Source organism: Salmo trutta, chromosome 20, assembly GCF_901001165.1.
Source record: "Salmo trutta chromosome 20, fSalTru1.1, whole genome shotgun sequence".
Taxonomy (NCBI): domain Eukaryota; kingdom Metazoa; phylum Chordata; class Actinopteri; order Salmoniformes; family Salmonidae; genus Salmo; species Salmo trutta.
Window position 1 is genome coordinate 20,952,187 of NC_042976.1, and position 23,027 is coordinate 20,975,213.

Here is a 23,027-nt window from a genome sequence, read left to right on the forward strand (position 1 = left end):
TCAATTACAGCCTCAAGTCTTCTTGGGTATAATGCGACAAGTTTGGCACACCTGTATTTGGGGAGTTTCTCCCATTCTTCTCTGCAGATCCTCTCAAGCTCTGTCAGGTTGACTGGGGAGCATCACTGCACAGCTATTTTCAGCTCTCTCCAGATATGTTTGATCGGGTTCAAGTCCGGGCTCTGGCTGGGCCACTCAAGGACATTCAGAGACTTGTCCCAAAGCCAGTCCTGCGTTGTCTTGGCTGTGTGCCTAGGGTCGTTGTTCTGTTGGAAGGTGAACCTTCGCCCCAGTCTGAGGTCCTGAGCGCTCTGGAGCAGGTTTTCATCAAGAATCTCTTTGTACTTTGCTCGGTTCATCTTTCCCTCCATCCTGACTAGTCTCCCAGTTGATGCTGCCACTACCATGCTTCACAGTAGCGATGGTGCCAGGTTTCCTCCAGACGTGACGCTTTGCATTCAGGCCAAAGAGTTCAATCTTGGTTTCATCAGATCAGAGAATCTTGTTTCTCATGGTCTGAGTCTTTTAGGTGCCTTTTGGCAAACTTCAGGCAGACTGTAATTTACTGAGGAGTGGCTTCTGTCTGGCCACTCTACCACAAAGGCCTGATTGGTGGAGTGCTGCAGAGATGGTTGTCCTTTTGGAAGGTTCTCCCATTCCACAGAGGAGCTCTGTCAAAGTGACCATCGGGTTTGGCCGGGGGGCAACCCCTAGGCAGAGGTGGCTCCAAACTTCTTCCATTTAAGAATAATGGAGGCCACTGTGTTTGTGGGGACCTTCAATGTTGCAGAAATGTTTTGCTACCCTTCCCCAGATCTGTGCCTCGACCCAATCCTGTCTCGTCACAATTCCTGCCTCGACACAATTCCTTTGACCTCATGGCTTGGTTTTTGCTCTGACATGCATTGTCAACTGTGGGACCTTGTATAGACAGGTTTGTGCCTTTCCAAATCATGTCCAGTTAATCACAGGTGGACTCCAATCAAGTTGTAGAAACATCTTAAGGGTGATCAATGTTAACAGGATGCCCCTGAGCTCAATTTCTCATAGCAAAGGGTCTGAATACATATGTAAATAAGGTATTTCTCTTTTTATTTAATACATTTGCAAAAAAATCTGTTTTCACTTTGTCATTATGGTCTATTGTGTGTAGATTGATGAGGAAAACATTTTATTTAATCCATTTTAGAATAAGGCTGTAACGTAACAAATATGGAAAAAGGGATGGGGTCTGAATACTTTCAGATTCACCTTTTGCAGCGATTACAGCTCTGAGTCATTCTGGGTAAGTCTCTAAGAGATTTGCAAACCTGGATTGTACAATATTTGCCCTTACATATATATTCTTCAAGCTCTGTCAAATTGGTTGTTGATCATTGCTAGACAACCATTTTCAGGTCTTGCCATAGATTTTCAAGCAGCTTTAAGTCAAAACTGCAACTCGGACAATCAGGAACGTTCACTGTCTTCTTGGTAATCAACTCCATTGTAGATTTGGCCGTGTGTTTTATGTTATTGTCCTGCTGAAATCTCCCAGTGTTTGGTGGAAAGCAGATAATCAGGTTATCCTCTAGGATTTTTCCGGTGCTTAGCTCCATTCAATTTCTTATTTATCCTGAAAAATTACAAGCATACCCATGACATGATGCAGCCACCACTATCCTTGAAAATGTGGAGAGTGGTACTCAGTAATGTGTTGAGTTGGATTTGCCCCAAACATAACACTTTGCATTTGGGAAAAAAACATGAATTGCTTTGACACATTTTTTGCAGTATTACTTTAGTGCCTTGTTACAAACCGGATGCATGTTTTGGAATACATTTATACTGTATAGGCTTCCTTCTTTTCACCCTGCCAATTAGGTTAGTATTATGGAGTAACTACAATGTTGTTGATCTATCCTCAGCTTTCTCTTATCACAGCCATTAAACTCTGTAACTGTTTTAAAGTCATCATTGACTTCATGGTGAAATCCCTGAGCGGTTTCCTTCCTCACCGGCAACTGAGTTAGGAAGGAAGGCTGTATGTTTGTAGTGACTGGGTGTATTGATACAACATCCAAAGTGTACAGTTGAAGTCGGAAGTTTACATACACTAAGGTTGGAGTCATTTTAACTTGTTTTTCAACCACTCCACAAATTTCTTGTTACAAACTATAGTTTCAGCAAGTCGGTTAGGACATCTACTTCATGCATGACAAAAGTAATCTTTCCAACAATTGTTTACAGACAGATTATTTCACTTATAATTCACTGTATCACAATTCCAGTGGGTCAGAAGTTTACATACACTAAGTTGACTGTGCCTTTAAACAGCTTGGAAAATTCCAGAAACTGATGTCATGGCTTTAGAAGCTTCTGATAGGCTAATTGACATCATTTGAGTCAATTAGCCTATCAGTATTTAAAATGTAATAAAATGTATGCACTCTACTGTAAGTCACTCTGGATAAGAGCGTCTGCTAAATGACTAAAATGTAAAAAATGTAAATTGGAGGTGTACCTGTGGATGTATTTCAAGGCCTACCTTCAAACTTAGTGCCTCTTTGCTTGACATCATGGGGAAATCAAAATAAATCAGCCAAGACCTCAGAAAAACAATTGTAGACCTCCACAAGTCTGGTTCATCCTTGGGAGCAATTTCCAAATGCCTGAAGGTACCACGTTCATCTGTATAAACAATAGTACGCAAGTATAAACACCATGGGACCACGCAGTCATCATATTGCTCAGGAAGGAGACGCGTTCTGTCTCCTAGAGATGAACGTACTTTGGTGCGAAAAGTGCAAATCAATCCCAGAACAACAGCAAAGGAGCTTGTGAAGATGCTGGAGGAAACAGGTACAAAAGTATCTATATCCACAGTAAAAAGAGTCCTATATCAACATAACCTGAAAGGCCGCTCAGCAAGGAAGGAGCAACTGCTTCTTAAAAAAGCCAGACTACGGTTTGCAACTGCACATGGGGACAAAGATCGTACTTTTTGGAGAAATGTCCTCTAGTCTGATGAAACAAAAATAGAACTGTTTGGCCATAATGACCATCATTATGTTTGGAGGAAAAAGGGGGAGGCTTACAAGCCAAAGAACACCATCCCAACCGTGAAGCACAGGGGTAGCAGCATCATGTTGTGGGGGTGCTTTGCTGCAGGAGGGACTGGTGCACTACACAAAATAGATGGCATCATGAGGTACAAAAATTATGTGGCTATATTGAAGCAACATCTCAAGCCATCAGTCAGGAAGTTAAAGCTTGGTCGCAAATGGGTCTTCCAAATGGACAATGACCCCAAGCATACTACCAAAGTTTTGGCAAAATGGCTTAAGGACAACAAAGTCAAGGTATGGAGTGGCCATCACAAAGCCCTGACCTTAACCCTATAGAACATTTGTGGGCAAACGTGTGCGACCAAGGAGGCCTACAAACCTGACTCAGTTACACAAGCTCTGTCAGGAGGAATGGGCCAAAATTCACCCAACTTATTGTGGGAAGCTTGTGGAAGGCTACCCGAAACGTTTGACCCAAGTTAAACAATTTAAAGGCAATGCTACCAAATACTAATTGAGTTTCTCTAAAACAGGCTATAGTCTACATGTGCAGCACCACGTCAGAACAGTAGGCAAAATTTAGAACGGAAAAGGGACCAAATTATTAGGGTGAGGCACATGGGCTACTAACAGCTTACTACACAACATACACTTAGTATTACTTTCTTAGATACAGTATACATATTTCCCTGGTATATTACATAACTTATGCAGCAGCATACAATACAATCACAATGCAACCAGAGAACATTGCCAACCCCTACGCTCCATATTTTACGCTGGCTGCCCCACCACCACAGAAAGCAGAGCTAGGCTGAAACACCTGCATTTTGGAGCTGCATTACTCAAGAAAGCAAAAAAGAGAACAAGTTTGTATGCGGCTTTATTAACTCAATGATCTTTTAGTTTCATTTTACAGTGTTTGCAAACTGATATGTGACACATTGTTTATTGTTTATTTTTTGCTTAAAAGGTGGGGCTCAAAACAGGTGGCCCCACCTTCCTTGAATGAGGGGTCACCATTGTACCTTACAGATAATTGTAGGTGTGGGATACAGAGATGAGGTAGTCATAAAAAAATTATGTTAAACACTATTATTACACACAGAGTGAGTCCAGGCAACTTATTATGTGACTTGTTAAGCAATTTGTTACTCATGAACATATTTAGGCTTGTCATAACAAAGGGGTTGAATACTTGGTGACTAAAAGCTTTTCATTTTTATTAATTTGTAAACATTTCAAAAAACATAATTCACTTTGAGAATATGGGGTATTGTGTGTAGGCCAGTGACACACCATTTCAATTTGATCAATGTTAAATTCAGGCTGTAACACAACAAAATGTGGAAAAAGTCAAGGGGTGTGAAAAGGTAGTAGGGGCAGTGGTGTAGTGCTATTTTTTTAGGTGAGGGAGCGTGAAATCAAAATGTAAATAGCCATGTTTCCATCCAATCATTTCATGCGGATGAATTACCTGGCACATGAAAACAGTCATGACTGGGCTGATGCAGGTACAATTTTATACACTGAACAAAAATATGAACGCAACATGTAAAGTGTTGGTCCCATGTTTCATGAGCTGAAATAAAAGATCCCAGAAATGTTCCATACGCACAATAAGCTTATTTATCTCAAATGTTGTGCACGTTTGTTTACATCCCTGTTAATGAGCATTTCTCCTTTGCCAAGATAATCCATCCATCAGACAGTTGTGGAATATCAAGAAGCTGATTAAACAGCATGATCATTACACAGGTGCGCCTTGTGCTGGGCCAATAAAAGGCCACTCTAAAATGTGCAGTTTTGTCACACAAAACAGTTCCACACATGTCTCAAGTTTTGAGAGAGCGTGCAAATTGAATGCTGACTGCAGGATTGTCCCCCAGAGCTGTTGCCAGAGAATTGAATGTTCATTTCTCTACCATAAGCCACCTCCAATGTTGTTATAGAAAATTTGGCAGTACGTCCAACCGGCCTCACAACCGCAGACCACATGTAACCACACCAGCCCACGACCTCAACATACAGCTTATTCAGCTGCGGAATCATCTGAGACCTGCCACCCGGACAGCTGATGAAACTGTGGGTTTGCACAACCGAAGAATTTCTGAACAAACTGTCAGAAACTTTTTAAGGGAAGCTCATCTGTGTGCTCGTCGTCCTCACCAGGGTCTTTACCTGACTGCAGTTCGGCGTCGTAACCGACTTCAGTGGTCAAACGTTCACCTTCGATGGCCACTGAGAAGGGTGCTCTTCACAGATGTATCCCGGTTTCAACTGTACCGGGCAGAAGGCAGACAGTGTGTATGATGTTGTGTGGGAGAGCGGTTTGCTGATGTCAACGTTGTGAACAGAGTGCCCCATGGTGGCGGTGGGGTTATGGTATGGCCAGGCATAATCTACAGACAACGAACACAATTGCATTTTATCGATGGCAATTTGAAAACACAGAGATACCGTGACGAGATCCTGAGGCCCATTGTCGTGTCATTCATCTGCCGCCATCACCTCATGTTTCAGCATGATAATGCATGGCCCCATGTCGCAAGGAACTGTATACAATTCACGGAAGCTGACAATGTCCCAGTTCCTCCATGGCCTGCATACTCACCAGACATGTCACCCATTGAGCATGTTTGGGATGCTCTGGATCGACGTGTACAACAGCGGGTTCCAGTTCCCTCCAATATCCAACAACTTCACACAGCCCTTAAAATACGAGTGGGACAACATTCCACAGGCCACAATCAACAGTCTGATCAAATCTATGTGAAGGAGATGTGTCACGGTAGCTACATCAAGTGGTGGTCACACCAGATACTGACTGGTTTTCTTATCCATGTCCCTGCCATTTTTTTAAGGTATCTATGACCAACTGTATTTCCAGTCATGTGAAATCCATAGATTAGGGTCTAATGAATAGATTTCAATTGATGGATTTCCTTATATGAACTGTAACTTGTTGCATGTTGCATTTATATTTTTGTTCAGTGTAAATGCCAATAGACAATTAGTTCGTTCACATGGTGGGATCTTTTCATGAATTTCACAGGGTGGTGAATGAGCTTGTTGCTGCAAGGTGATGAGCTTGTTGCTCCTTTCCAATAAATATCGAGGGTCTTATTCTGGTGACATGATGATCGATGCTTGGCTACCGTTTGACAAATCAAATAATATCGCTCTTATCCATAATAATCTCATAATGTAAGTAGCATACCTGCACTGTATCTGCGAGCTGTTGGCAAGAGCATATGTGCCAAGACCTGTTGGCTAGAGCGTATGTGCCAAGACCAGAGTGGGCACATTTTCTATATAATGCAACCGTGTTTGTGACAAAACCATCAGAGTTGAAAATGCGATGGAAACCCATTTAACTTGTATTTTTCATTCGGTACATGGGAATTGAACATATTCGCATGAAATTCTGTCGCAAATTGAATGGAAACCTAGCTACTGACATCATCATTTCTTCAATCAAAGTGTGTACAGACAGATGTAGCCAATTGAATTGTCTATCATTATAGAATATGCATAAAATGCATCGTCCAATCGTAACTTCTGCCTATGCCGACACATATTGTCTAAACAAAATGATATATTTTTAATACCATCAAACACCAAGTTTGGCATAGGCTACCTAATTTCAAAATAGGCCATCATCATTGTGTCACGTCCTGACCAGCAGAGGGCGTAATTGTATTAGTTTTGGTCAGGACGTGGCAGAGTTTTTGTTTTTCTATGTTTAGTTAATTGAGGTTGGACTCCCAATTGAAGGCAGGTGTGTTGAGTTGCCTTTGATTGGGAGTCCTATATAGTAGTGTGTGTTTTTCTTTGGGGTTGTGGGTAATTGTTCTTGTCATTGTGTTTGCACCTGACAGGACTGTGTTGGCTGTCAGTTATTCTTGTTTGTTAAATTGTATAGTGTTCAGTTTGATTAAATATGACGAACACTAACTCCGCTGCGTTTTGGTCCACTTCTTCAGACGACAGTTGTGACACATTGTCAGTCGTGAATGATAATTTGTCACGTTTTACCAGTGAAACATCCAGCCTGAATCTCAATGCCAATCATTTGATTGATCTCTTGAATGACTGTTTTGTGAGCGAATTAGAGCAAATGGTGTTAACAAACTAGTAGCCTTTCTTATATTTTGTTTGTACTATGCTATGCTATTATATTCGGTTCTGTTATGTAAAATGCAAATGTATCATTATGTGACCTTGTGAGCCATTGATTCATTCAGCTTTGATCTAACTTTACTAAACGAGCACCATTGTGAGAAGTGATAATATTCTATTTGTAATAATAATAATAATAATAAGGGATGAGTATGAATATTAGGGGTAGGCAACAGTTCTTGATGAGATGTCATTTTAAGCGATTGGAGCGTACTTCGTGGGGCTGCAAGGACAGCAATAGGATCGCACAATGATGGTAAAGAAGTTGAACCAACTTGTGGTGCTGAAAGATAGCTGAAGGATAACTCTGCCATTTGGCCAGTTCAGGAACAAACAACAATAATTAGCAGTAGGCCTACAGCCTAATAGGCCTACGACTACGTGGTATAGCTATTTGTAGGCTATAACCTAATGTAAATTAATACATATATAATTGCACTGTTTGCGAGGAGAGCTTTATTGCGAGTAGTTATTTTACTGTATTTCGGAGCTTACACACTGTATCATAAATAAACTTTGATTTGGTTAGCTTGAACACGTCTACAATACACCCTATTATAGAATAAAAGATAACAGAGAGTTGAACTATCAATTCATAAAATGAATTTGCATAGATTAAACATGCTATCAAATCAATTGACCAAGTAGTGACCATAAATCCAGAGAGAAGAGGGAAGAAACCACCATTTATACCTCTAGGCTGCTATACATATTTATTTGGTTGTCATTCTATCGTTTTTCATGGAATTTTTGTAATAATGAAATATAATTTATTTAGAATTTATCAGAATACATTTTCCGGGAATAGTTTTACCAGCTCTGTGTATTCCCAAATTTAAAAAAGTGAGGGAGCTCCGCTGTTCTGCACTCCGGCAGTACTACACCCCTGGGTAAGGGTTAAGGTTAACCATAAACAACTTGACGGTTGTTCAAGGAATTCAAACCGGTTCAGGTTCAAACAGAACCAATTTAAACGAGTATTTAGCACTGGGATTGAACCTAGTATCCTTTCAGCCGAGGTGCGCTGTTTAAACACCTTCCTCTATCCATATCCACTACACCATAGCAAGCTGCGAGCCTACGTGATGATAGTATGTGCTCAGGTTGCCCATAGTGGACGGTATTGAAGGCATTTCCCGATGTCCTGGGGACCTGGACAAACGTCGAATGGTGTGATGTGGCTGCAGGGACCTGTTGCACAGCTGCAACTCTTTACCAGCCCTCCCTCCTTCCTGTTTTACATGGTAAATAGCCATTAGCAACCTGTCTGTAACAACGGTCCCTGCCAATGAACCATGCCACAATGTTCTGCTTCTAATGACCGTATAACCACAACAGAAAACAGACAGGAGTAGTTAGTTTACTCTACTTCCTACTCCTTTGAAACACACGCACTCACACAGCCTACACACGCACTCACACAGCCTACACACGCACTCACACAGCCTTCTCTCACGCACTCACACAGTCTTCTCTCACGCACTCATACAGCCTTCTCTCACGCACTCACACAGCCTTCTCTCACGCACTCACACAGCCTACACACGCACTCACACAGCCTTCTCTCACGCACTCACACAGCCTACACACGCACTCACACAGCCTTCTCTCACGCACTCACAAAGCCTACACACGCACTCACACAGCCTTCTCTCACGCACTCACACAGCCTTCTCTCACGCACTCATACAGCCTTCTCTCACGCACTCACACAGCCTTCTCTCACGCACTCACACAGCCTTCTCTCACGCACTCACACAGCCTTCTCTCATGCACTCATACAGCCTTCTCTCACGCACTCACACAGCCTACACACGCACTCACAAAGCCTTCTCTCACTCACTCACACAGCCTTCTCTCACGCACTCACACAGCCTACACACGCACTCACAAAGCCTTCTCTCACGCACTCACACAGCCTTCTCTCACTCACTCACAAAGCCTTCTCTCACTCACTCACAAAGCCTTCTCTCACGCACTCACAAAGCCTTCTCTCACGCACTCACAAAGCCTTCTCTCACGCACTCACAAAGCCTTCTCTCACGCACTCACAAAGCCTTCTCTCACGCACTCACAAAGCCTTCTCTCACGCACTCACAAAGCCTTCTCTCACGCACTCACAAAGCCTTCTCTCACGCACTCACAAAGCCTTCTCTCACGCACTCACACAGCCTTCTCTCACTCACTCACACAGCCTTCTCTCACTCGCTCACAAAGCCTTCTCTCACACACTCACAAAGCCTTCTCTCACGCACTCACACAGCCTTCTCTCACTCACTCACACAGCCTTCACACGCACTCACACAGCCTTCTCTCACGCACTCACAAAGCCTTCTCTCACGCACTCACAAAGCCTTCTCTCACGCACTCACACAGCCTTCTCTCACGCACTCACAAAGCCTTCTCTCACTCACTCACACAGCCTTCTCTCACTCACTCACAAAGCCTTCTCTCACGCACTCACACAGCCTTCTCTCACTCACTCACAAAGCCTTCTCTCACTCACTCACACAGCCTTCTCTCACTCACTCACAAAGCCTTCTCTCACGCACTCACAAAGCCTTCTCTCACTCACTCACACAGCCTTCTCTCACTCACTCACAAAGCCTTCTCTCACGCACTCACACAGCCTTCTCTCACGCACTCACAAAGCCTTCTCTCACTCACTCACACAGCCTTCTCTCACGCACTCACACAGCCTTCTCTCACGCACTCACACAGCCTTCTCTCACTCACTCACACAGCCTTCTCTCACTCACTCACACAGCCTTCTCTCACTCACTCACACAGCCTTCTCTCACGCACTCACAAAGCCTTCTCTCACTCACTCACACAGCCTTCTCTCACGCACTCACAAAGCCTTCTCTCACTCACTCACACAGCCTTCTCTCACGCACTCACACAGCCTTCTCTCACTCACTCACAAAGCCTTCTCTCACTCACTCACACAGCCTTCTCTCACTCACTCACAAAGCCTTCTCTCACGCACTCACAAAGCCTTCTCTCACTCACTCACACAGCCTTCTCTCACTCACTCACAAAGCCTTCTCTCACGCACTCACACAGCCTTCTCTCATGCACTCACAAAGCCTTCTCTCACTCACTCACACAGCCTTCTCTCACGCACTCACACAGCCTTCTCTCACGCACTCACACAGCCTTCTCTCACTCACTCACACAGCCTTCTCTCACTCACTCACACAGCCTTCTCTCACTCACTCACACAGCCTTCTCTCACGCACTCACACAGCCTTCTCTCACGCACTCACAAAGCCTTCTCTCACTCACTCACAAAGCCTTCTCTCACTCACTCACACAGCCTTCTCTCACGCACTCACACAGCCTTCTCTCACGCACTCACAAAGCCTTCTCTCACGCACTCACAAAGCCTTCTCTCACTCACTCACACAGCCTACACACGCACAGAAATTGGAGGGTGTGCAATAACAGCGAAAGAGAGCTCTGGGAATTATCAAGCCATGATATAGGACTCTAATTACTGCAACATACCCATCGAGCACATTTGGTTCCTTGGAAGTTGTGGGAATGTTCCCATTGGTTCTGTAAACGAAGCCATAGGTTTCCTGACTGGGCCTTCTGAGAACGTACATTTTTAGGTTGAAGGGAGTTTGAGAATGTTTTACTATGGTTCCCTGAAGGTTTTCCTGGGAGGTTTTATTAACGTTCTCGGAACGGAAATTATAGGTTATTTGAAGGTAATTAAAGAACGTTCTGAGAACACATTACAATAAGACGTTTAATAACACTGCTAGCTTAGGTTAACTGTTTTGAACTCCAAGCAGAGATGGAAATGAATTTGCTTAGGCATTAATTATGCAAACATACATTTTTTATTGTGGCACGCATCAGTGAAATTCAAACCTATGATCTTCTGTTGTCAATCCATGGAATTAGCCCACTGTGCCACCAGGATAGCACTAGCATGCCATGTTTTCTTTAACCCAAACAAAGCTTTTCATTTTAGTCTATTCAAACCGACCCCATTTCTAAGGAAACTAGCACTCATTAAGATCAGGTGTGGTCATTTGGTGGGCGCGGCCAACACCCCAGAACATACTTAACAAGATAGAGGATAGCATTTTGGTGACGCTGAGAACGGAATGTACACTGAGTATACATTAAGAACACCTTCTCTTTCCATGACATTGACTGACCAGGTGAATCCAGGTGAAAGCTATGATCCCTTATTGATGTCACTGGTTAAATCTACTTCAATCAGTGTAGGTGAAGGGGAGGAGACAGGTTAAAGAAGTATGTGTGCCATTCAGAGGGTGAATGGGAAAGACAAAATCTTTAAGTGCCTTTGAACGGGGTATGGTAGTAGGTGCCAGGCGCACTGGTTTGTGTCAAGAACCAAAACACTGCTGGGTTTTTCATGCTCAACAGTTTCCCATGTGTATCAAGAATGGTCCACCACCCAAAGGACATCCAGCCAACTTGACATAACTGTGGGAAGCATTGAAGTCAACATGGGCCAGCATCCCTGTGGAACAGTTTCGACACCTTGGAGAGTCCATGCCCCAACGAATTGAGGCTGTTCTGAGGCCAAAAGGGGGGTGCAACTCAATATTAGGAAGATGTTCCTAATGATTGATATACTGAGTGTATATGTTTTTAATTCTTAGAAGGCACATCACCAGATTTTTCAGTCGGTGCACGGATTTAAACCAGTGACCTTTTGGTTACTGACCCAATGATTTTAACTGCTAGGCTACCTTCCACCCACGCAGGACAGAGAGAGCAAACTAGTAGTTTAATATTGTCCTTCACACTCCACAGGAGCAGGGAAGAGAGGCAGCAGGGAAGAGAGGCAACAGGCAGGTAGGTAGAAAGACCTAGTAGTAGTATTTTCCATTTGGGTAATTGCTTTGTCAAAGGGACGCAGTAGTAGCAGGAGGGTCAGCATCCAGGTAGGTAGAGAGACTTTGCTAGTTGTAATTTCGTCGGGATGGACGGTTGCTCTTTCTGTCTTACCTGAAGACGGGTCTGTGGAGAAGCTTCCTCTTGATCGTGACACACTCTTCCATTTAAAGTGTGAGTCCAGACTGGGCTGGGGATAGGAGCAGGGAGCTCTGTGTGAGGCTGGGCTGTCTCCAGCTGCTCCTCTCCTCACGTTGCACTGTGCTGCTCTGAGACTGAGACGACTAGTCCTGCCTGGTCCCTGCTAGTCCCCCTAGTCCCTGGTCCTGCCCCTCTCCCTGCTCTCCCTCTCTCTGCTCTCTCTCTCCCTCTCTATCTCTGACAGCTCAGTAAGAAAGGTTATAGAGGCCACATCACAGTGTTGCTTTTCTACTCTCAGACAGAGAGCCAGAGGAGCTCGGAATGACACGGAAACACACGCACACACAGGAACACAAACACACGCATAGACTCACACATTGTCTTTATCTCTGCGGGCCACTCACCCTCTGGACTCAAACCTGTGTGTGTGTGTGTGTGCGAGTGTGAGTGACCTACAGAACAGTTCCCCTGATAGGAGAGATTTGAACCCCGCAGCATTCCCAATATCACTCAACTTCGTCACACACAGAAAGTTTTGGAGACTGCTGCCTCAACTTCAAGCTGTCCCGCAAATGTTCGGGATAGAGGCTGGTCAGAAGGGCTGGCTGAACGTCAAAACATGGTCATTAAATCACAATCTGGCTTTTATTCTGCCGGAATTATGTGTGGATGGTGCAATGCAATGCAAAGCAAAGCGCCTCACTTCTGGTAAGGTGTGTGTGTGTGTGTGTGTGTGTGTGTGTGTGTGTGTGTGTGTGTGTGTGTGTGTGTGTGTGTGTGTGTGTGTGTGTGTGTGCGTGCGAGTGTGTGTGTGCGTAGGGGGAGGGGGACCACAGAGCGGTGGGCGGCCTGGCCTTGCGATGGTTTAATCAACAGAAGATTGGGTTGTTTAACTTATGTGAAGCTGAGGCACGCTCTCTCCTCAGCCCAACTGGAGGAAACTTATGATAAACATCACCAACATCGGGAATGCATCCCAAATGGCACCCTATTCCCTACATAGAGCCCTATGGTCCCTGGTCAAAAACTAGTGCATTATATAGGAAATGGGGTGCTATTTGGGACTCCACAGGTTAATTAGCAGAGCAGCAGAAGGCCATTCTTTCTGGAGCTGGAAACAAACACTAAAACTCTATCCTTCTGATGGAAGACATTCCACACACAGACACAAGCACATGCACACTAGCACACACACTTGCAAACACACTCGCGCACACACAGAAATGTGGGTTTTGGGGGAAAAGCAAGAACTGCCCAGGAAGTCCTGCTTCACAAATTCACTGTTGTGCACAACATGAGACATTTTGTAAGTGCTAACGTGTCCATGTGACACAGCAAATATTGAGTGTGCTACTTGGACTGTATTCAAAATGAGTTTGCCAAACAATTTAGGACATTCAGGAGAATCAACACCACTACAGCACGGCTGTAATCAACACATATTTTGTTAACAACTCATTAATCAGTAAATCAACTCTATTTTCCTTTCATAAAGATTTGATCTAATGAGTGGATGCGCTTTGAAAAAAAAATCTCAATGGAGCCTTTGGTGTGGGCCTAAGTATTAGTTAAAGTTTCAACCCCCGTTGCATGTCCTGATGGACCCCATAACTTGATTAATCAGAAAATAGCATAATCGGGAAAATTCTCAATCAAAAAACGAATAACAACAAACAATATCTAATCAAGCACTTCCATGCCATTTTCCTGTCAGCTTACAGGAAACACTTAATGAAAGCAGGAGGAAAAGAAAAGCTGTTTAACCTGTTAGGGCTAGAGGGCAGTATTTACACGGCCGGATAAAAAACGTACCCGATTTAATCTGGTTATTACTCCTGCCCAGAAACTAGAATATGCATATAATTATTGGCGTTTTGATAGAAAACACCCTAAAGTTTCTAAAACTGTTTGAATGGTGTCTGTGAGTATAACAGAACTCATATGGCAGGCAAAAACCTGAGAAGATTCCTTACAGGAAGTGGCCTGTCTGACAAGTTCTTGTTCTTCTTGACTCTCTTTATTGAAAACTGAGGATCTTTGCTGTAACGTGACACTTCCTACGGCTCCCATAGGCTCTCAGAACCCGGGAAAAAGCTGAATGATGTAATTCCAGCCCCTGGCTGAAAAACATTAGCGCCTTTGGTAAGTGGTCTATCAGAGGACAATCTGACTGAGGCTCGTGCACGAGGTGACCCCATTTTTTAATTTCCTCTCTCTTTGAACGTAAACACGCTTTCTCGGTCGGAATATTATCGCTTTTTTTACGAGAAAAATGGCATAAAAATTGATTTTAACCAGCAGTTGACATGCTTCGAAGTACGGTAATGGAATATTTAGAATTTTTTTGTCACAAAACGCGTCGTGCGCGTCACACTTCTTTACACTTCGGATAGTGTCTTGAACGCACAAACAAAACAGAGGATATTTGAACATAACTATGGATTATTTTGAACCAAACCAACATTTGTTATTGAAGTAGAAGTCCTGGGAGTGCATTCTGACGAAGAACAGCAAAGGTAATAACATTTTTCTTATAGTAAATCTGACTTTGGTGAGGGCTAAACTTGGTGGGTGTCTAAATAGCTAGCCCTGTGATGCCGGGCTATCTACTTAGAATATTGCAAAATGTGTTTTCACCGAAAAGCTATTTTAAAATCGGACATAGCGAGTGCATAGAGGAGTTCTGTATCTATAATTCTTAAAATAATTTTTATGTTTTTTGTGAACGTTTATCGTGAGTAATTTAGTAAATTCACTGGAAGTTTGCGGGGGGTATGCTAGTTCTGAACGTCACATGCTAATGTAAAAAGCTGTTTTTTGATATAAATATGAACTTGATTGAACAAAACATGCATGTATTGTATAACATAATGTCCTAAGATTGTCATCTGATGAAGATCATCAAAGGTTAGTGCTGCATTTAGCTGTGGTTTGGGTTTATGTGACATTATATGCTAGCTTGACAAATGGGTGTCTGATTATTTCTGGCTGGGTACTCTGCTGACATAATCTAATGTTTTGCTTTTGTTGTAAAGCCTTTTTGAAATCGGACAGTGTGGTTAGATTAACGAGAGTCTTGTCTTTAAAATGGTGTAAAATAGTCATATGTTTGAGAAATTGAAGTAATAGCATTTCTAAGGTATTTGAATAACGCGCCACGGGATTCCACTGGCTGTTACGTAGGTGGGACGAAATCGTCCCACTGGCCCTAGAGAAGTTAAAAGAATGACTCACAGCTGTAATTGCTGCGAAAGGTGATTCTAACATGTACAGAGCATTCAGAAAGTATTCAGACCCCTTCACTTTTTCCATATTTTGTTACGTTACAGCCTTATTCTAAAATGGATTAAATACAATGTTTTCCTCATCAATCGACACACAATAGCCCATAATGGCAAAGTGAAAACAGAAATACTTATTTACATAAGTATACAGACCCTTTGCTATGAGACTAGAAATTGAGCTCAGGTGCATCCTGTTTCCATTGATCATGCTTGATATGTTTCTACAACTTGATTGGAGTCCACCTGTGATAAATTCAATTGATTGGACATGATTTGGAAAAGCACACACCTGTCTATATAAGGTCCCACAGTTGACAGTGCATGTCAGAGCAAAAGCCAAGATATGAGGTCAAAGGATTTGTCTGTAGAGCTCTGAGACAGGATTGTGCTGAGGCACAGATCTGGGGAAGGGTACCAAAACATTTCTGCAGCATTGGAGGTCCCTAAGAACACAGTGGCCTCCATCATTCTTAAATGGAAGAAGTTTGGAACCACCAAGACTCTTCCTAGAGCTGGCCGCCCGGCCAAACTGAGCAATCAGGGGAGAAGGGCCTTGGTCAGGGAGGTGACCAAGAACCCGATGGTCGCTCTGACAGAGCTCTAGAGTTCCTCTGTGGAGTTGGGAGAACCTTCCAGAAGGACAACCATCTCTGCAGCACTCCACCAATCAGGCCTTTATGGTAGAGTGGCCAGACAGAAGCCACTCCTCAGTAAAAGGCACACGACAGCCCGCTTTGAGTTTGCCAAAAGGACTCTCAAACCATGAGAAACATTTACATTTTAGTCATTTAGCAGACGCTCTTATCCAGAGCGACTTACAGTAGTGAATGCATACATTTCATACATTTTTTCTCCGTACTGGTCCTCCGTGGGAATCGAAACCCACAACCCTGGCGTTGCAAACACCATGCTCTACCAACTGAGCTACACAATATTCTCTGGTTTGATGAAACCAAGATTGAACTCTTTGGCCTGAATGCCAAGCGGCACGTCTGGAGGAAACCTGGCACCATCCTTTCGGTGAAGCATGGTGGTGGCAGCATCATGCTGTGGGGACGTTCTTCAGCAGCAGGGACTGTGAGACTAGTCAGGATGGAGGGAAAGATGAAGGACCTCAGACTGGGGTGAAGGTTCACCTTCCAACAAGACAATGACCCTAAGCACACAGCCAAGACAACGCAGGAGTGGCTTCGGGACAAGTCTCTGAACGTCCTTGAATGGCCCAGCCAGAGCCCAGACTTGAACCCGATTGAACATCTCTGGAGAGACCTGAAACTAGCTGTGCAGCAATGCTCCCCATCCAACCTGACAGAGCTTGAGAGGATCTGCAGAGAAGAATGGAAGAAACTCCCCAAATACAGGTGTGCCAAACATGTAGCGTCATACCCAAGAAGACTCGAGGCTGTAATCGCTGCCAAAGGTGCTTCAACAAAGTACTGACTAAAGGGTCTGAATACTTATGTAAACGTCATAATAATACTTATGTATATGTAAACCTGTTTTGCCATTATGGGGTATTGTATGTAGATTGATGTTTTTTTTTAATGTTAGAATAAGGCTGTAACGTAACAATGTGGAAAAAGTCAAGTAGTCTGAATACTTTCCGAATGCACTGTAGATACTGTACTACCCTACTGTTCCATGGCTGAGGGGCACTGGCTGACCGACAAGCCTGTATGAAATGACATATAGGCTAGGCCTAATATTTGCTACAACTGACACAATATCACAGGCTATATCAGGCTGTAACAGACAGAAAATATTCCAGGCTATACTTAACCTGACACGATATCACATGGGAAAACTTGACAAGGAACTACAAGAATATTGGAACTAAGAATTAAACCTTGCATGGCCTACCTAGCTCAGCCAGGTGACAACCCTACGACTGCTAGCTAGCTATTCGATATGTTAACAGTCTGTCATCAGCGACTATTGTTCAGTAGGTCTTTCAGCACAACTGTCTGTTGTCTAGCCGGGAAGGAACTAAAAAGCTCAGTTCAAAGCTCAATTCAGAGTGGAAAATATGTACTGGCAGTGGCATCACAATGACTTACGCAACTCTTATAAACTAGAAAGCTGAAACATGGAAGCGCTCGCTCCTCTCCTCCCACCAGCCAGCCAGCTTTGCGACTCCCTTTAGAAGGGTACTGCTGACTGCTGTGGTATTGAACTGACTTCACAAAAACCTTCCCCTCTCTCCACAAAAACCTTGCAGTTCCAACTAAGTTTGTCTCAGTCACACAGGTGGTGGGGGTGTACTGATAAAGTGCATGGTAGGGTGTATAGTTGTCATGGTGTGGTTTTGGCTCAAGGTTCTGGACAGTACTGCATTTAAAGTCTGTTTTCCTGTTGCCTCAAGGGAGAGTTAGTGTCTCTGTGTATGCATGTGTTAATTTATTATTTAACTAGGCAAGTCAGTTAAGAACAGATTCTAATTTACAATGACAGCCTAGGAACAGTGGGTTGACTGCCTTGTTCAGGGGATTTTTACTTTGTCAGCTCAGGGATTTGATCTAACAACTTTTGAGTTACTGGCCCAACGCTCTAACCACTAGGCTACCTGCCACCCCATTGTGTAAAGGGTCATCTGTTGTTTCCAGTTCCACTCAAATTCTCAGTGTAGTGAAAGTCAGGCTGAATTTCAGAATTCAGAATTTCCGCCTGACTGACGTGCCCAAAGTAAACTGCCTGCTACTCGGGCCCAGAAGCCAGGATATGCATATAATTTGTATCATTGGATAGAAAACACTTTGAAATTTGTAGAAATGTTAAAATAATGTATGAGACTATAACACAATTGATATGGTAGCTGAAAATCAGAAGAAAAACCAACCAGAATTTAGAAAAATTGAGATCCTAAGCTCTTTCAATGGAAAGCTATGGGTCCAATGTAATTCCAGCTCCCAGATTGCAATTCCTATGGCTTCCAGTAGATGTCGACAGTCTTTGTTCAAGGTTTCAGGCTTGTTTCTTCCAAAATCAGAAGAATTTTGAGTTTTGGCACCGGGAGTCACAGTTGGAAATCAGTCTGTGGGCGCGAGAGGAAGAGGACGTGCACTAGCTAATTTTACTTTTCTATTGAACATACTTCTTTCCGTATAAAATATTAGAGTTTATTTACATTTTAGGGTACCTGAGGATTAAGTACAAACGTAGTTTGACTTGTTTTAACAAAGTTTAGCGGTAGATTTTTGGATTCCTTTGTCTGCATGTTGAACGAGTGGATTACTGAAATCGATAGCGCCAACTAAACAGACTTTTTGGGATATAAAGAAGCATTTTATCTAACAAAATGACCATTCATGTTGTAGCTGGGACCCTTGGGATTGCAAACTGAGGAAGATTTTCAAAAAGTAAGTGATTATTTAATCACTATTTGTGATTTTATGAAGCCTGTGCTGGTTGAAAAATATGTTGATGTGGGGCGTCGTCCTTAAACAATCGCATGCTTTCACTGTAAAGCCTATTGTAAATTGGACAATGCAGTTAGATTAACAAGAATTTAAGCTTTTAAACGATATAAGATACCTGTATGTTCATAAATGTTTGATATATATTTATTTGAATTGCGCACCCTCCAATTTCACCAGATGTTGTCGACAGGTGTCCCGCTAGCGGTTGGAGTAACATACAGGAACCCCCTGCGACGGTTCTTAAGGAACTACACTATGTGCAAACTAGAAACCGCATATCCTGAGGCCACATTTATTGTAGGTGGGGACTTTAATAAAGGAAATCTGAGGAAAACGCTTCCGAAATTCTATCAACACATCTCCTGTGCTACACGTGCATCAAGGACTCTGGATCATTGCTACTCTCCCTTCCGGGATGGCTACAAGACCCCCCACGCCCTCCCTTCGGCAAATCAGATCACTCCTCCATTCTGCTCCTCCCCACCTACAGAGAGAAACTTAAGCAGGAAGCACCCATGGTAAGGACTGTTCAATGTTGTTTTGACAAATCAGAATCTATGCTTCAGGATTTTTTTGTTCACACGGACTGGAAAATGTTCTGGGTCACCTCTAAGAATAGTATTGATGTATACACTGACTCGGTGACTGGGTTCATCAGGGGGTGCATAGAGGATGTTGTTCCCTCTGTGAAGATTCAAACTTATCCAAACCAAAAACCATGGATAGATGGCAACACCATAGTGCTCAGCCTTCAACACCATAGTGCCCACCAAGCTCATCAGTAAGCTCAGGGCCCTGGGTCTGAACCCCTCCCTGTGCAACTGGGTCATGGACTTCTGAAGGGCCAACCCCAAGTGGTGAAGGTAGGCAACAACACCTCCGCCATGCTGATCCTCAACACTAGGGCCCCACAGGGTGTGTGCTCAGTCCCCTCCTGTACTCACGGTTCACCCATGACTGCGTGGCGATGCACGTCTCCAACTCAGTCATCAAGTTTGCTGACGACACAGCAGTTCTAGGCCTGATTACCAACAACAACAAGACAGCCTACATGGAGGAGGTGAGAGGCCTGGCGGAATGGTGCCAGGAAAATAACCTCTACCTCAACATCAACAAAACAAAAGAAGCTGATCGTGGACTACAGGAGACAGCAGAGAGAGCATGCCCCCATCCACATCAACGGGGACACAGGGGAGAAGGTGAAAAGCTTTAACTTCCTCTGCGTGCACATCACTGATGACTTGAAGAAATATGTCTTGGCCCCTAAGATCCTCACAAGCTTCTACAGAATCACCATTGAGAGCATCCTATCGGGCTTTATCACCGCCTGGTACAACAATTTCACCGTCCGTAACCGCAGGGCTCGCCAGAGGGTGGTGCGGTCAGCCCAACGCATCGTCCTCAAGGACATTTACAGCACCCGGTGTAACACGAAGGCCAAGAAGATCATCAAGGACCTCAGCCTCCCGACCCGCGGCCTGTTCATCCCGCTATCATTTAGAAGGTGGAGATATGCATCAAAGCTGGGACTGAGAGACTGATGAACAGCTTCTAACTTCAGGCCATCAGACTGTTAAATCGTTACTACTAGCCGGCCTCCACCCAGTACCCTGCCCTGAACCTTAGTCACGGCCCCTTCTTCGGGATCGGTGTCCCTTCAACGGAACGGTTGAGCTAACATAGGCTAATGCGATTAGCATGAGGTTGTAAGTAACAAGAACATTTCCCAGGACATAGACATATCTGATATTGGCAGAAAGCTTACATTCTTGTTAATCTAACTGCACAGTCCAATTTACAGTAGCTATTACAGTGAAAGAATACCATGCTATTGTTTGAGGAGAGTGCACAATTTTGAACATGAAAAGTTATTAATAAACAAATTAGGCACATTTGGGCAGTCTTGATTTTTTTTAAATGAACCGAAATGCAACGGTTAACCCTCTGCCACGGCCTGACCAAACTACAATATCAAATACTCCCTCTACTGGTCAGGACGTGACACTTCAAGACTGTTGGAAAAGCGATCCAGGTGAAGCTGGTTGAAAGAATGTCATCAAGGCAAAGGGTGGCTACTTTGAGGAATATTCTGGGTGTGCGCCAGCACATGTTTTTGAATCTACTTTGAGGAATCTAACATCTAAAATATATTTTGATTTGTTTAACAATTTTTGGTTACCACATGATTCCATATGTGTTATTACATAGTAGTGATGTCTTCACATTATTCTACAATGTAGAAAATAGTAAAAATAAAGAAAAATCCTTGAATGAGTAGGTGTGTCCAAACTTTTGATTGGTACTGTAAATCGACTTCAATACTATGCCAAGACTTGAAAATGGCTGTCTAACAATTATATTTATTTTCTGGACTCTGACATTGCTTGTTCTGATATTTCTTAATTTCTTTTTTCTTTTTTCTTTACCTTTTGGATTATGTGTGTATTGTTTTGTATTGCTAGGTATTACTGCCCTGTTGGAGCTAGAAACACAAGCATTTCGCTGCACCTGCAATTACATCTGCAAATCTGTGTACGTGACCAATAAACACTGATTTAATTATGATTTGATTTTAAAGAGATGGGTATTTTTGGATAGAGGTGTGTTAAGGAGTTCACATGCTTCCCAGCCGAACCAGTTCGGTAGAGTTCGTGCATATATTATGAAGACATTTTTGTTTGTTTTGGACTTCGTGAGTTTTTTTGGGGCTGTTCGGGCACACAAATTATACACCCCTTTGTCGGTGATTGGTCAACAGTAGGATTCTTTAATAAAGTATTTGCTGTCATTGAACAAGAGACGACTAATTTTCATGCAAAAATTTTCCTTTTCATTAGCTGTAATGTAAAGTTGCGCGACTAAGATCCCCTTGGCAAAAACGTCAAAATTAATGACAGATTTATCTTAGATTAATTCTGACTATTTTGAGGAAGTGTATTTTTTTATTTAACTTGGCAAGTCAGTTAAGAACAAATTCTTATTTACAATGACGGCCTACCCCGGCCAAACCCGGACGACGCTGGGCCAATTGTACATTTCCATATGGGACTCCCAATCACAGCCAGATGTGATACAGCCTGGATTCAAACCAGGGTCTCTAGTGACACCTTTTGCACTGAGATGCAGTGCCTTAGATCACTGCGCCACTCGGGAGCCCTGGCTATGGCGTCTCAAAATGGACAAACAGTACTATTGTGCTTTTTGATCATTTTTCAAGCGAAGATCTAAGGGAGTATGCGAGCATACTTGTTCGGTTCACCTAGCCAACTTCGGCTAGCCGTCAGCCAAACTGAAGAATAGTGACGCCTTTACTGGTGGTGAATCCCTAGCTCTACTGAATGAATGGCCATGAAGGTGCCCCAAGACTTCTGTCTTGCTGGCTGTTAGTTTTCACCTATCTCTCTGGCTCTCTCTGATCTCGTCTGTCTCTTGCACTCTTTCTTTCTAAATCCCCCATCCCCATTTCTCTCTCCCTTCCCTCCTCCCTTTCTTCTCTCATCCCTACATAGAGTTAGCTGTGCCACTTGTGTAAGTTATGTGCCAGACAGTGGTGGGTTAAGGCTGAGGGTGAGCATCCTGCCCTAAATAACTTGGCCTACTTCTGCACTGCACTCAGCTCAGGGGCTGTGTGTGTGTGTGTGTGTGTGTGTGTGTGTGTGTGTGTGTGTGTGTGTGTGTGTGTGTGTGTGTGTGTGTGTGTGTGTGTGTGTGTGTGTGTGTGTGTGTGTGTGTGAAAGTTGCTTTGGATAAAAGCAAAAATATATTATTATTGCTGATTTTAGCAACCCAGAACCATGTAGAATCTCAGTGACTGGTCAGTGTTGGGCCTGAGCCAGCCCAATATTGGTGTTGGCTGTGGTGCATGGAATACAGGGCTATATTTGCTTTACCATGTTTTTTTCCATACTTTTTTCAGAAGCGCAAAACATATCCTTTTTGGCTTGTTTGAGGATCCAAATAAATCCCAAGTTTCAACTTTCTTGATATTGTTTGAAAACCTAGAGATGACCCTTTCCAGCAAATGGAGAGAGGGAGGAAAGCCATTTACTATGATCTGATGTTGTGAGTGAGAAAGA

The 23,027-nt window shown here is 43.4% G+C and overlaps 1 protein-coding gene across 2 annotated transcripts in view; it reads right to left on the minus strand.

Annotated features, from left to right (window-relative positions):
- The window catches only part of LOC115155665 (calcium/calmodulin-dependent 3',5'-cyclic nucleotide phosphodiesterase 1A), an 85,728-nt gene that overhangs the window by 40,885 nt on the left and 21,816 nt on the right, over positions 1-23,027 (minus strand). Inside the window, exon 1 of one of the 2 annotated variants that reach the window (XM_029702521.1) lies at positions 12,225-12,604. The exons of the other annotated variant lie outside the window; for it this stretch is intronic. Coding sequence (XP_029558381.1) covers positions 12,225-12,277 — 53 coding nt within the window. The 5' untranslated portion in view covers positions 12,278-12,604. Of the gene's footprint in view, positions 1-12,224; positions 12,605-23,027 lie in introns of those variants that run through there. 2 annotated transcript variants of the gene reach the window in all.